Source organism: Motacilla alba, chromosome 13 (assembly GCF_015832195.1).
Source record: "Motacilla alba alba isolate MOTALB_02 chromosome 13, Motacilla_alba_V1.0_pri, whole genome shotgun sequence".
Lineage (NCBI taxonomy): Eukaryota > Metazoa > Chordata > Aves > Passeriformes > Motacillidae > Motacilla > Motacilla alba.
The window spans coordinates 8045271-8058625 of NC_052028.1; the positions used below are offsets into that span (position 1 = coordinate 8045271).

Genomic DNA, 13355 nt, shown 5'->3' on the forward strand with positions numbered 1-13355 from the left:
CTGCAGACAAGCCCACCAAAATATTTTGGTACTTCTGTTGATTTTTTTAGTGGTTTAAAAAAATAAAGTATTTAATGATAAGAATATGTTAACCAACACAGATTCCAAATGAGGGACTTGAGAGTTTTGCTTCCAGTTTAAAAGTGGATGGTTTCTGAACAGGCACATCCATTCAGAAAGTGAAAATATTGAGGGAAATAGTAAGACAAAACAGCATTTCCATCCTACTGCTGTTTATCCTCAGTGATGAATGGCAAACACATCTGATCTTGACATTTGAGTCTTAGTGGGCAACCAAGGATTATTTTCCCTATGATTCTAGTGTCAGAACATCCTACTGACATATGAGTGTATAAGATAATCAAAAGATCATGAATTCAATTTAGATAAATTTTGATTAATCACCATCATTAATAATAATTTAGTAACTAGGAATTAAGTGTGAATTGGTGGAGAACCAAAAGGATAGTGAAAGAAACTGCCCACAAGGAAATGTAGTCTCTTTTTGACAAAGCTGAAAGGCAAATATGAGTTGAAACATTTTTTTGAGTATATATAAAATTTCTGTGTTGTAAAAAAAAATATCAGAGTAACAAATGTGCAGCACTTTAATGTCAGATTTGACTGTCATTGGAACTGTTCACAAGTAGTGTGGACAATCTAAATTATACTTCATTTTCTAAGTATGATATATAACCATTAGGATACTTTAGAAAAACACATCACGGGAACTTGGGCTGGAGAGGGAACAAAGGGAACATCTTTGGAAGGTCCAAGTGGAATTTTTTTCAAGTGAATGTTATTCCAATACTTTGCGACAAACAGGAAAAAGTGAGGTCTGTTACACATCTTTCACAGCCTATATATAAACCAGCCTCAAGAATATTTACCTGAACATATATATACATGTTTTTGTTTTTTTTTTTTAGTATTCTTAAAAAAGTAATATTTGCTTGATCTATGACACAATGAACATCTCTACAGGGAAAACTTACCATAGGCATAATAAAATACTCAAGAAGTCATAAAAGGTAACACGAGAGCAGTGTTTGGCCTTGGTAAAACACATTTAGGATGGCTGCAATGTATGGATACAGCTTTGTTCAAGAAAGGAGCTGTGCATATTTAAAGGTACTTACAAAGCTGGTCTTCTCCTTTCTTTAACATGGGATATGTTTCCTAATGGGATGAATACAAAATCATGGACACCATGCATTGCTGAAGGAAGGCTATGCCCATCTGTTTCACATGTCCGTGTTGCAATGATGGAAGAGTCTCTTCTAACTCCTATGGCTCATAAGTGAAAGAAATGTAGGATTCAGCACATGGATGTTGAAGGACAATTTCAAGGACTCCATGGTTAATGAATTCATGGGGTTTAGCTCCCCTTCTTTGTCTGTCAGAGCAGATTTTTATATTCTCGATAGAAATGAAATGTTGAAAAATACCTCAGGTCTACAGCCATGCTAAAATGCTGCTCCTCTGATACAGTTAAACATTTAAAGTAGAGATTGCCAGTGTTATTCTGTATCCTTCTTGCTTAAAATCCCTCTGTGTGTGTTGTGGAATGGGTGACTTAAAGCATCTGTGGAGGGAAATAATTACGACACCACTACCTATCACTGCCCGTGTTCAAGGGCAGCTTTCTACAGACTCTGGGCAACAAGGTCCTTGGCAAACCAAGCTGGGTCTGTCCAGAGGCCAATGGGTGGCTCCAATGCTGCTGATATTTTACCTGCAGAGAGGTTTCACCCACCTGAAGACCCCATTTTCCAAGTGATGGTTACAACTGCTTGGATGGCACCACTCCTTGCCTGGCTCTGCTGCCACAGCTGCTTTTGCCCTTGTTACTTCATGGTGATGGATATAGAAAGTTAGAAAAATGCAAATAGAAAAGTTTTTTATATCTTCCAAGTGTGCAAATAAATGGCTGTATGTTTTTATGGGAACTTGACAGAAATTTCTCAATGCCAGCTGTTGCATTCTTGGATAATTCAGCTGCTTTTACATGAATGTCTTTGCTCATAACTAAAAGATAATTGACTATAAACAAGTGTACTATAAACAGAAAGGAAAAAAAAAACCATGAAGAAAAATTGTTTCCTGGTTGTTCTGAAAAGAAATAGGCAAATTCAGGCTATGACTAGAAAATGAGTGAGTTTTGTATTAAAAATAACCTCGGTTATTTTAACTGTTATTTTATGGAGAACCAAGTGATTCCAGTGCTCCTAAGTATTTAATGAGGGAGACCAATGATTTCTAGAACTGTTTCTGTCTCCTATGGGAATAATCATAACTAATTCTCTACCCCCAAAAAGTAGATTTTGCATATTGTTCCCGAACTGACCACAATCATGAGCCACTGAAAGACTAATGCCACCTTCTCAACAAAATTGTTTACATAAACTCTGACCCCCCTGTCAGTACTTTCCAGCTTTTACCCAGGCCTGGATGGGTAATGGCCTGGATATTTCATGGCAAATTTCTCAAATACAATCACACAAATATGCACTGGAAGAGGGGGGACTCATTCCATTGCCTTCAGTAGGACCAAGAGCAAAATGAAGTGCAGAAGCAAGCGAGCTGACAGTTACTATTTCTGTGATGCCTCCTTCTGAAATCACATCAGCAAATCCTCTCAAAGCCATCCTGCAGAGAAAACTGATCAGTTTTCATTAAATCGCTCTCCTAGGTTTCTCTGGGTTGAAAACTGCTCTGATGTTTACTTTCCCTCATCATCCAAAGCTGAATATTCAAAGGTGAACAGTCCTCGCTGCTGCCGTCTCCCTGTGCTGGGGTGGGGTAGTCAGTGCAGCCAATAGACAAGGGATACAGGGAAGAAAACTGATGCTTGGACATAACATAAAAGCTCCTCAGTATGGAAAGTCAAAATCTGTTTTGTTCTACAGAATTACTAGGTTTCGTGGCTTGTATGATATCTCAGTGGAGATATTATTTGCTTCCCAGCATTTTTCTCAGAACCACAAATCATACCCACAAATAAAAAATATCCCTTCAAAACCACTTCCTATTAGCAGAGCATACTTTATATTATAAAACTTGCAAGTAGACCAGTGTTGTACCATGAAGCCTATACAGTGTTTTTTTGTCTTTTTGTTTTCCCAGTGTAAAAATATACAATGGTACTGCTCATTTCCTGCAGTGTAAAGGTCCAACTGGTCCTTGCCTGCTGAAGGCTCCACTGCTACTGCCCTTTCATACCTCCCCAACCCAGACCACTGTGTTACCCCTCCTTATACCCGAAACCTCACAGCGTAACGTATTTTGCCTCCCATTTATAACAAACAATGAATCTTTAGCTGGTGTAATGAGATACTGTCCAAATAATCCACTGTCTTTCATAATTCTGTTGTAGCTGCTCCAGGGCCAGTCTTTGGATGTGATAGGGTCCTTTAAATTCTTCAGTACATTCATTCTCCCCGTTGACAGCTCCACAAAAAGCACATCTGTTTGCAAATGTGAAGTAGCGTATATATAGTACTGATTGCCTTCAGTGAAGGAGGGTTGAAATGTCAGATCAGACACGTGTATGTTTGTTTTTAAGTCATAAATCAACTTGATTTCCCCCCGGACAGTGAGAGCCTGGACTGTGATCCTGCCGCTGCCTTGGTCGGCGCTGACCAGGTACCGCCCGTCGGGGGACACGTGGGGCGTGCCCGACACGCGGCCGTTGGGGCCGATGACGGCGTCGGTGACGCTGTCGATGACCAGCTGCGGCGAGGCGGCCCCCGGGCGGGTCCTCCTGCACTGCACCAAGTAGTAGCCACCCAGGTGAGTGTACGCCATGGCCTGAGGCACGCAGCCGTAGGCTCTGAGGTGGATGGTCTTGATGTGGGTCACAGTCTCCAGGTCAATCTTGTGAACCGCGCGTTTCGAATGGTTAAAAATGAAGCCGAACCTGAAACGGAAAACAAGGCACTGAGGTCACCTCTGGAGACACGGTGACATGCTTGAGCACAGAAAAAAGTCAGCAGAATTGGGGACTTTTTATTCTGTTGGTTTTGGAAGTGTGGGCAATAATGCTGTCTCTTTTGTAAGAAATGTCTTGTTTCAGTGCTTCTAAAACATCCTGGAAGGAGGGATATATTTCAGTTCAAATTAGCAACCTGATCCTGGAAATCTGAATATGTGCTTAGCTGTTTGAATATTTGAGAAGTGAAATCTTATATTGGGAAGACCAGTTTCTACAGAAGTGATATCAAGGTTTGGGTGTTCAGTAGGCTAACACTGACCAGGTTTGTATTTAATCTGTCTGAGATTACAGTGATGAAAGTCAATATATATATGCAAACATTCAATTCCAAAATAGAAAAGAATTCAAAACAAAGCATATTGCTACCAGGTTTGGGTCAGAGAGTAACTATATATAATAAACATAGCTGTGTACAATATAATGTATAACCAATGAATGAAGATCATATTTAATCTCATCTCTTAACTGACAGCACCAGAGGGAAGCTGTGGTGTGTGTTTGGTATACGTGGTGCCTGGGAAACACTGCAGGAGATGGCAAGGCTGTGGTGCAGGGCAGACTCTTACAAACCATCCTGCCAGCCCAGGGAAGGTGTAAAACATTTCTTGAGGAACATAACCAGGGTGCCCTGAAGATCAGGGGTCTTTATTTCTGTCTCAAGACAGGGCAAAAAACAGTGGGCAGAGGATAAATGTTCTGTAAAAGATATATACTGCAGCACATCTGACCTTTGCTGAAGACAAGAAAAGGTCAAGAACAGCCAAGAAAGGTTTCTGCTTAATTTGAGAGGGAGCCCTTAGAAACAGCCTGCTTGTGTTCCACTGGATTCACTGACACTGACTTACAAAAACTAATTTTACACTGACTATCTTTTCATCCATTCAATGCAGACAGAGGGTAATGAAGTGAGTGCTTAGTGTTGTAGCTCTTCCTCAGAAGATGTAAAACTGCCTTGTGAAATGTGGAGAACAACGGGCTTCTGTGCAGAAAATACATATTTTGCTTGAAACACTCAGTTTATTTCTTTATTCTTAATCCATCTGTCAATGAGACACTCAGCAATGATTTCACTTCTAAAGAATGAGCCAGTGTAGTGTGTGATCCCATGAAAATCACTGGGCTAAGCCTTTCATCTCCCCATTATACTCACATCCATTAGAAACTTCACAAAGTATCTGCAGTGGAGAGTCGTAGCGCACTGTGTGTGTGGAAATTGGATATGACACTTGTATTTCTCCTGGATGAATGAATTTTAAGTACACTTTAAAAAGTGCTTTCCCTTACAGCTCTTTTTTTTTTTTTTCCCAAGACTTCCTTAATACTTGGCCAAATGCCTGAAGAACTTAAGAAATTATTTTTATAATAAACTTCCATTTAAAGAAGTGGGTCAGGATATATTTTATGTGCCCACAGTTGCAGAAGAGGCTCAGCCCTTGCATGAAATCTGTGATCTGAAATCTTAAAGCAAACCTTGCACTTAGAGAGTTTTTAATAGACAACAGTCTACCCTTGGAACTAATAAAAATGGATACATTTCCAGATATCCATCCAAAAACAAGAGGCAGCTGAAATACATATGCAGGAGTATTTGCATATCAAACATTATTTGGCTAGTAGAAGAAATTGCTTAAATGTTCACCTTCCTGGAAAATGCTGGTACTGCCATTTATTGTTTCTGAGTGGAGAATTTAGAACATCATCTCAGTGAGTGTCACTAGCCTGCAAGCAATTATTTTTTTCTGTGCTGAGGGTGAGAGAGAATGGACAAAGATCTGGCCTTGAACAAATGCAACAGGAAATCAGGGACAGCATCTGCAGCTTTGCATATGGAAAACTATGGAGAGTTATCTATATTTATTATTTCAGCCAACTAATCACACTGAAGCAAAAGGACAATTAAACAAACAAAAATGTGTAACTGGTCCACCTTCCTGTCTTTGAATCCAATTCTCATCTTCTCAGCTCAGGCTTTAACATTCAGCAGAGTCATCTACCTCCTAGCACTACTATTAGCCATAATGAAATTGTGGAAGAAAACTGGAAATATGAGGTAGAGAGAAATTACAAATGACAGCCATGAGGCATGCATCATTATTTAGTGTTTCAGCAGGCAAAATTATTTATTTTGGAACAGATTCAACACATAATCATTTAAGTGTAACCCCTTCTCTCTCGGTGTTTTCTGCAGGAAACCTAAGGTGACTGTAAAGAGTTACATTATGTTTTTGGAGTGTTTAACTTAGTTAAACTGCATAGAGGACAGAAGATGGTTAAACAGTTGTTATAACATGGAAATAATAGTATAAATTGCTGTGCAGTTATCATCAATTTTGATAATGTTAATGGGAGGCTTCCTGTGCCTGCTGGGAAGCAGCCAGTATTACTCCAGGTTATTAGTATGTTAGTTACACAACCTCATTAACCACTACATCACATTAACATTCAAAACTGATAGTTCATGGAGGTTTGGTTTTTTTATCTGCAGTGCATACAATTTTTCTGCTCCAGCCATAAAGCTCACACAGAGATCCAATACTTGAACAAGATGGGAGCATGTGAAAGAAGCACATTTTATGCTTCAGGCAGAGTACACTTTTACCATTTCCAGCATTATATCCCTGACACAGTTTTCTGCTCAGATCTGTAGCAGTTTTGTGGCAAGGAAGGTGATTTTTGCGCCATCAAATTCCTGGCACAAGTAAGCCAGGGAAGTGTGCCATAAGCTGCAAGGAGGGATGGCTGACTAAGGTGAGGTTTGAATGTCTGTGCATGGTCTAAGGGAAGTCCAGGATTGTTTCCTGCTGTTTTATTGATTAGCTGAATAACTACTGGCAATTTCCTCAACCATTTCTCCACTTCATGTGTGAAAATGTGGATAAATGTAGTTAAGATTCATCACAAATTCATTTATTAATTTATTCATTCACTCATTCATTCACTCATTCATTTCTTCATTCATATCTGTAAAGTGCTTTAAGGTTATGAGAAAGGAGCAGCATGGTCACCGTTATTATTCATTAAAATAATTTCTCACCTAACATGATTAATAATAAGATTTGTAGGTGGTATAAAAAAATCATCCACTCCTTCAAAGGGTGTGTGGATAACACGTGGATCCTCCCCGGTGCTTGCCTCTGGAATCACCTACAATAAATACACACAAGGTTGAGCACAGGATAAGCACTGAGTAAGGCAGAAAGGTAAATACAGATTAGAGACATGCACGGTACCAAGTGGCTCTTTCCAGGCTGTAGTAAACTCAATTGATTAATGAGTACAAAACACTGTTTGGTGTAGCTGTCTTGAAAAGGTGTGCTAGCAAATAGTATTTGAGGCATGACATTTGTAAGGCAAGTACACAACTTGACTTTTATAAGTTGTTTACATCTCAAGAAAGAGCAGTCAAGCAGGAGCTGAAGCAGTATGACAACAGTAGGACAATAATAATTTATCCCTCAGTGTCTAAAATAAACATTTACTTTATGGTCATATTTATTAATCTCACTTAAATGCACAGTGATAATTTACCACCCTGAAGGATCAAACACTAACTCACAGCAGTTAATTATCACTTTGAAGGAGAAAAATTGTTCATCCATCAATATAAAGTCCAGGGAGGAGTGGAGAAGCTCCCTTTGGCTGTCCCCTGGTCCTGTCCTCCAGCACAGCACAGATCTCCGTGGACAGGGGAACTCAGCTCCTCCACTGCTCCAGAAAGGAAAAGTTTTCAAAAATTAAAATGTTAAACACTAAAATTGTTTGCTGGGTTTAAGATGACTTTAGTCCATTCATTAGGACCTTCTGCTGCTCTAATCTGCAGCAGTTGTTGCTTTGGATTTATAGCTACATAACTCATGAAATACATGCTAAATCCCTAAAAGGTTTATTTCAGACAGCTGTTCTGGTCATGCCATTTAGATTTCTTCCAATTAGATTGCTCAAGAAGGATGCCCACCCTAGCACAGTGCTTTCAAGAGGCCAGACATTTACTTCCAACAAGCCAGTAATGGCCAAACAACAGCATCCCATTAGTTGGTTGCACAGGCAGTTTGATAAATCCCTGACTTCCAGAGGAGTGGAAATTTAGATCAACCTCTGCAGCAGCATCTTCATTAAAAGAAAAGTATTTTATTGCATGTGTGCAACTGAACACCGCAGGTTTTAAGAAGGAACTTTGCCCAATTAGTCACTGCTCACCTTTTGGGAAAGAAGGTCAGAAAAAAGAAAGGATCTGCTGATGATGATGCTAATCTCATCTCTATGTGTATAACTGCACATCATAAAGATAACAGAAAGGACTATCTGAGACCTGGAACCTTCTAACAAGTTTCCAACTGTGCAGATGGTGTGTTCTCCCTAATAATGACATGCTTGTGCCATCTCTCCTTTAATTACAGAAACTTCTCACAGCTGGATGGATGAAATTAAGTCAGAAAGGGTAAAAAGAGCCCATTTTGTCTCCTTATACCCTGTACAGGAAACTCACATCCCCAGGTGAGACAACTTGGCGCGGCTGCCCTGGAAACCTTCATTTATATGCCTCCATTCTGGTTTTGGCATCTTTTCCTGAAATTGCCTGTGCTGAGTAGCTGGTCCAGTCTTTATCATTGACAATCAGCACTGGATGGAGCATGTGGATGGTGGGGATGGCCCATTCCATCTGCATGGGGCAGTATCTCCAGCAGAAGCCTTGGGTAGCCCCACAATTAATGTTGACTCCAATTTGTTGTTTTTTAGGTCAGAAAGCACAGCCCCCCTTCTTCTCTGCCTGCTGGGGCATGTTTTAATGTAGACTTAGCAGCAAACACTTCTGGCAGAAGGAGTATTCACGTGACACCTCTTTCCAGAAAGGCTGGGCAGCAAGTGCCAGAAAACAACTACCAGAGAATGGGATGTCTGGATGGATCAAATCAGATCCATCAGCAGGTGTCAACTCTGTCATACAACATACAGCAGCAGAAAAATGTCCCACTAGATGGCAATTCTCCATGTTCTCTGTACTGTCAACAGAAGAGTAAATCTGCCAAGGTGATCCAGAAGTGGAAGCTAATTTGGTTGTTCAAACTCATGTGCAGTACTGTGTCCCAATGTTACTGTGGGTCTGGTGGTGCTGAGCATGGAGGAGTTCCACAGATATCACTGGCACCCCTGCACTGGAATCACTAACATCCAAAAACACAATTTGTCCCCAAAGTTTTACTTCTCCTGTTTTTTTTTTTTTTTTTCATGCCCTAGAGAGCCCCTTCCTGCATTTTAATGTGAGAGACTCACAGAATCACAGACTTGTTAAGGATGGAGAAGCCTTTTAAGATCATCAAGTCCAACTATTTCCCCAGCACTGCCAAGCCCAGCACTGAACTGTGCCCCCAGGTGCCACATCTACAGGTCTTTTCAATCCTTCCAGGGACAGTGACTCCACCATTGCCCTTGGCATCCTGTTCCAGGACTTGAGAAAGTTATCAGAGAAGAAATTTTTCCTAATACCAACCTCAACCTCCCCTGGCATAACTTTAAGCCATTTCCTCTTGTCCTATCACTTCTTACATGGGAGAAGGACTGACTTTTATCTGGCTCCAACCTCCCTTCAGGGAATTGTAGAGACAAATAAGGTCCCTCCTGAGCTCCCTCAGCTGCTCCTTGCCAGACTTGTGCTCCAGACCCTTCCCCAGCTCTGTTGCCCTTCCCTGGACACATCCCAGCACCTCAATGTCTGTCTTGTAGTGAGAGTCCAAAAGTGAACCCAGGATCTGAGGTGCCTCAGCAGTGTTGCAGAGCACAGCAGTCTTGTCCTGCTCACAGCCAGCTGCCAGCCCTTTTGTATAACTTTTTGGCACTTGGCTCTGTCACCAGTCTTAAAACAAAACAGACCTTGGCACAAGGCAGGCCTGCTGTCAGCCTGTGGCACAGTCATTGCTCAAAAACAAATTAAACAGCAGGAAAAATATGTGAGGATGGACAGAGGAGGGATGAATAAAACACACTGGATATGCAAATGAAACAGCAGCTTTATATCCAGACCATTAAATGTGGCTAATTACCTGCAAGCTACCAGCCACCAGGAAGAGCAAAGGCTCCAAAGTGTAAGGACTTACCTGCAGTGTGGGTGATGATTTCCTCATGTCCCCCCAGCTGAGCACCCACACTTGGTCGTGGGACTTGTCATAATGTAATTTGGTTGGTAATGGGTCCACATCCAAGGACTTAAAAAAAACCCCAGAGAGAGTTATTTACACAGTGACTCAAATGAACATGACAAATATGACATCAGTTCCCTGCAGGCATTCTCAGGCACCATTGTTATGTTCCCTGTACAGCTTTGCCTTCAAATCAAGTAGGGGATCAGCAGCAGTTGAAAAATTTGGCTGTTTGGTGCCATTTTCAGGGTAGACATCACTCCATCTTATGCTGTTACCTATAGCCAGTAGATCAAGGGCCAATTTCTGCCTGAATTGCACCCTCACCAGCTCTTTCTATTTATAAACATTCTTTCCAAACTGCTTATAACCCAGGTCAGGCAGCTAAGCCAGGATTTCATCTCATTATTCTACCAGACTCACTGTAAGCTTGGCTGCAGATACATCCCTGAGACTGTGATCTCCAGCTCACAGAGGAGTTTATTCCTGCCAGGGAGGTCACAGAACAGTGAACTCTATGTGATGCCACTGGTGAAAGCAACATAGACCCAGCTCTTTATTGATCAGCAGATCTTTGCCCAGCAGATCCCCTGGGCAAAGATCTGAATTTTTTGTCCTATATCAAGTCTTTTGCCATCAGTGAATAATGTGTTCACTTGTAAGTACCTGTATGGCTTTTTGAGTCTGGATATCAATTATCATTACTCTGTTCTGCTTTGGCTGTGTCACATAAATGTACTTGTCTCTGACATTGACTGCTGAAGCCCAGAGGCAGGACTGAGTGTCTTCACCTTCCACTCTAGGACAGATCTCCTCCTGAGGGGTTAAAAAAAGAAAAGGTTTAATTTTTACAAGTTCAGGGCCTGGAGCAGCAAGAAGCTTAGCCTTGTAAACTGCAGGAAAAAAATCCCTGGGGATTCCATTAGGATGATATTTCTCCCCTTTCTATGCTGGAAAACATGAAATAATTCATTTATTAGGTACCAGACTTCAGCCTGGCTCTATGCAATTACATTAAACAGCTGGACCTCCTGCAAACCTGTATTGAATTGAAATACCACAGAGCCTATGGATTGATCTTTTGAAGCACGCTGTGGTTCATCAAGACTTGCAGTGCTGTCAGCATTTATTAGCAACAGAATCATCACTCTGTGCTTTGAAAAAACAGTGATTTACATTAATTGAGGCATTGCTTTATATTTTTCAAAAAGTCTTCATTTTCTGCACAGGAGTTTGAAGAGTCATTTTTGGTCTCATCAACAACTCTCTGCATGTTTGCTACTCCTCATTGCTCTTCCTTCAGTCAAGATGCTTTATTTGAAAGAGCATTGGTGTGGGACAAGGCTGTGGGGAGGAAATGGGGTAAAATGAGAATGAACACATAAATTTCAGTGAGCACAACTGTTGATTTTAGACCTTATGTTGGGTAATATTAAATAATGGCTCAACCTACCTAAGGGAAATGTAATTGGAGCTGCATCAGAGCTTGTTCAGGGAAAGAGGAGGTACAACAAAAAACAATGTCAGCATTGTGTCTGTACTGGAGGAATGGAATGGAATGGAATGGAATGGAATAGAATAGAATAGAATAGAATAGAATAGAATAGAATAGAATAGAATAGAATAGAATAAAATATCCTGAGTTGGAAGGGACCTACACCATGTGCAACAATTATGGATAGAAAGCTGTCTCCCCTAAGCAGCACAGCTCTGCTGGCTGAGTGTCTTGGTGGAGACCATAAGTAAGGGTTGAAGATACAAAACTCAATAACATGGCTGCAATTTCTTTTCTGTTCCTCCAGCCAGGCTGGGAATCTATGCTAAAAGCTGGAATGATACAAAAGCCCAGACCTGGGCTTCCAGCAGCCATTCAGGTAGTCAGGCACCTGCCAGCCTTCACACTGCCCTCCTCATCCTCAGCTCTCACAACACAGCATCCACCCAAGCCACGGGGAGCAGGGAAGAGTTACCAGTCTTTCTGCTACAGGGCCCAACTGCAGCTGCTCCACCTGCTTTGTGCCCTCTATGAGCAAATGAAGCAACCTTTTTTGCAGACCCACTCCTAAAGTTGGGCTGGTGACACTGTCTATGTAGCAAACACTCAAGATAGTAAAAGGGAAAAGGGAGGAAAAAATGTCAGTTCTCCCTAGACCAAGGAAAGGATCCTTGGAGATCTGCAGGAATCCCTCAGAGGTGTCTCTGAAGAGCAGCCAAGTGATGTTAAAAATCCCTCTTATACACACCAATGTGCTGACATTATTTCCTTAAGTGCCCTCTCTGTTTTGTTCTTTTTGATCTGTTTCTCCAGGACAACCTCTTAATTATTTACAGTTCTTTAGAAAAGAAACACAGGATTTCTGTCTTTGTAAAATTTAGGTGTGGCTTAATAGCATTAAGTCCATGGTAAGGACTAGTCTTGGGGTGAGCATCAGTCTGGACTTCTTCTAAGGTATATTAAAATTTAGTGGAAAAAAAACCCAGTATCAACCACAAATTTATTGAGATTTAGAAAATATTTCCTACACACTCATAAGATGCAGAGCTTGACCCAACCTGCAGGGCTCATGACAGTGATTCTAGCCTTTGATTCCCCTCAAAATTGAAATCAAGGCTGAGCCCTTTCTTTGAGAAGAGTCACATTCTTTAGCTACATTTTCAACTTCCCCTTTTAAAAATTAGAAAGTAAGTAAAGGAGTAACTAAAAAGCATTTCTGGATGTATTTCAGCACCTGTGTTTTTTTTTTTTTTTAAGAACTGGCAGTTTCATGAGGATATGCCTGATGTACGTTCCTGTGCAGGAGTACTTAACAGGTCACTGAGAACACTGACCTCACAGAGCCTCCAGGCACATGTTATCCCACTGGCCATGTTGAGCTCCACTGCCTACAAGCCAGTGCTTGACATTTCTGACACCTGAAAAAATTTTCCTTGTAATTCCTAAAGCAAGGGTTAGGTCAATTCAGTGCAGACAGAAAAGTGCCAACAGCAAACACAGACAGTGCAGTCTTTCTCTCAGTGTAGAAGATGCAGAGGATCTTCATGGCACAACCATTCTCTGGGCATTCTTACTTGCCTCCCTGCTGCAGTTTAACATAGCAAAGCCCTTCCAAAGAGCAGAAAGTGGCCCAAAGTAGCTCACTTCTTTGCCTATGGAGCCATCAGTAAAAGGAGCACCAGTGAATGATGTGCACATCTTTCTATTGACTACTGTACCTTCCCCAAAGCCC

At 41.2% G+C, this 13355-nt stretch overlaps 1 protein-coding gene across 8 annotated transcripts in view; it reads right to left on the minus strand.

Annotated features, from left to right (window-relative positions):
• Positions 1 to 584: 584 nt before the first annotated feature.
• The window catches only part of FSTL4 (follistatin like 4), a 209555-nt gene continuing 196784 nt past the window's right edge, over positions 585 to 13355 (minus strand). For all 8 annotated transcript variants that reach the window (XM_038149864.1, XM_038149863.1, XM_038149862.1 and 5 more), the window contains 4 exons: positions 10795 to 10944; positions 10087 to 10194; positions 7029 to 7138; positions 585 to 3919 (listed from right to left, as the gene is read on the minus strand). In XM_038149864.1, the coding sequence (XP_038005792.1) occupies positions 3217 to 3919; positions 7029 to 7138; positions 10087 to 10194; positions 10795 to 10944 (1071 nt within the window). In that variant the 3' untranslated portion in view covers positions 585 to 3216. The remainder of the gene's footprint in view (positions 3920 to 7028; positions 7139 to 10086; positions 10195 to 10794; positions 10945 to 13355) is intronic.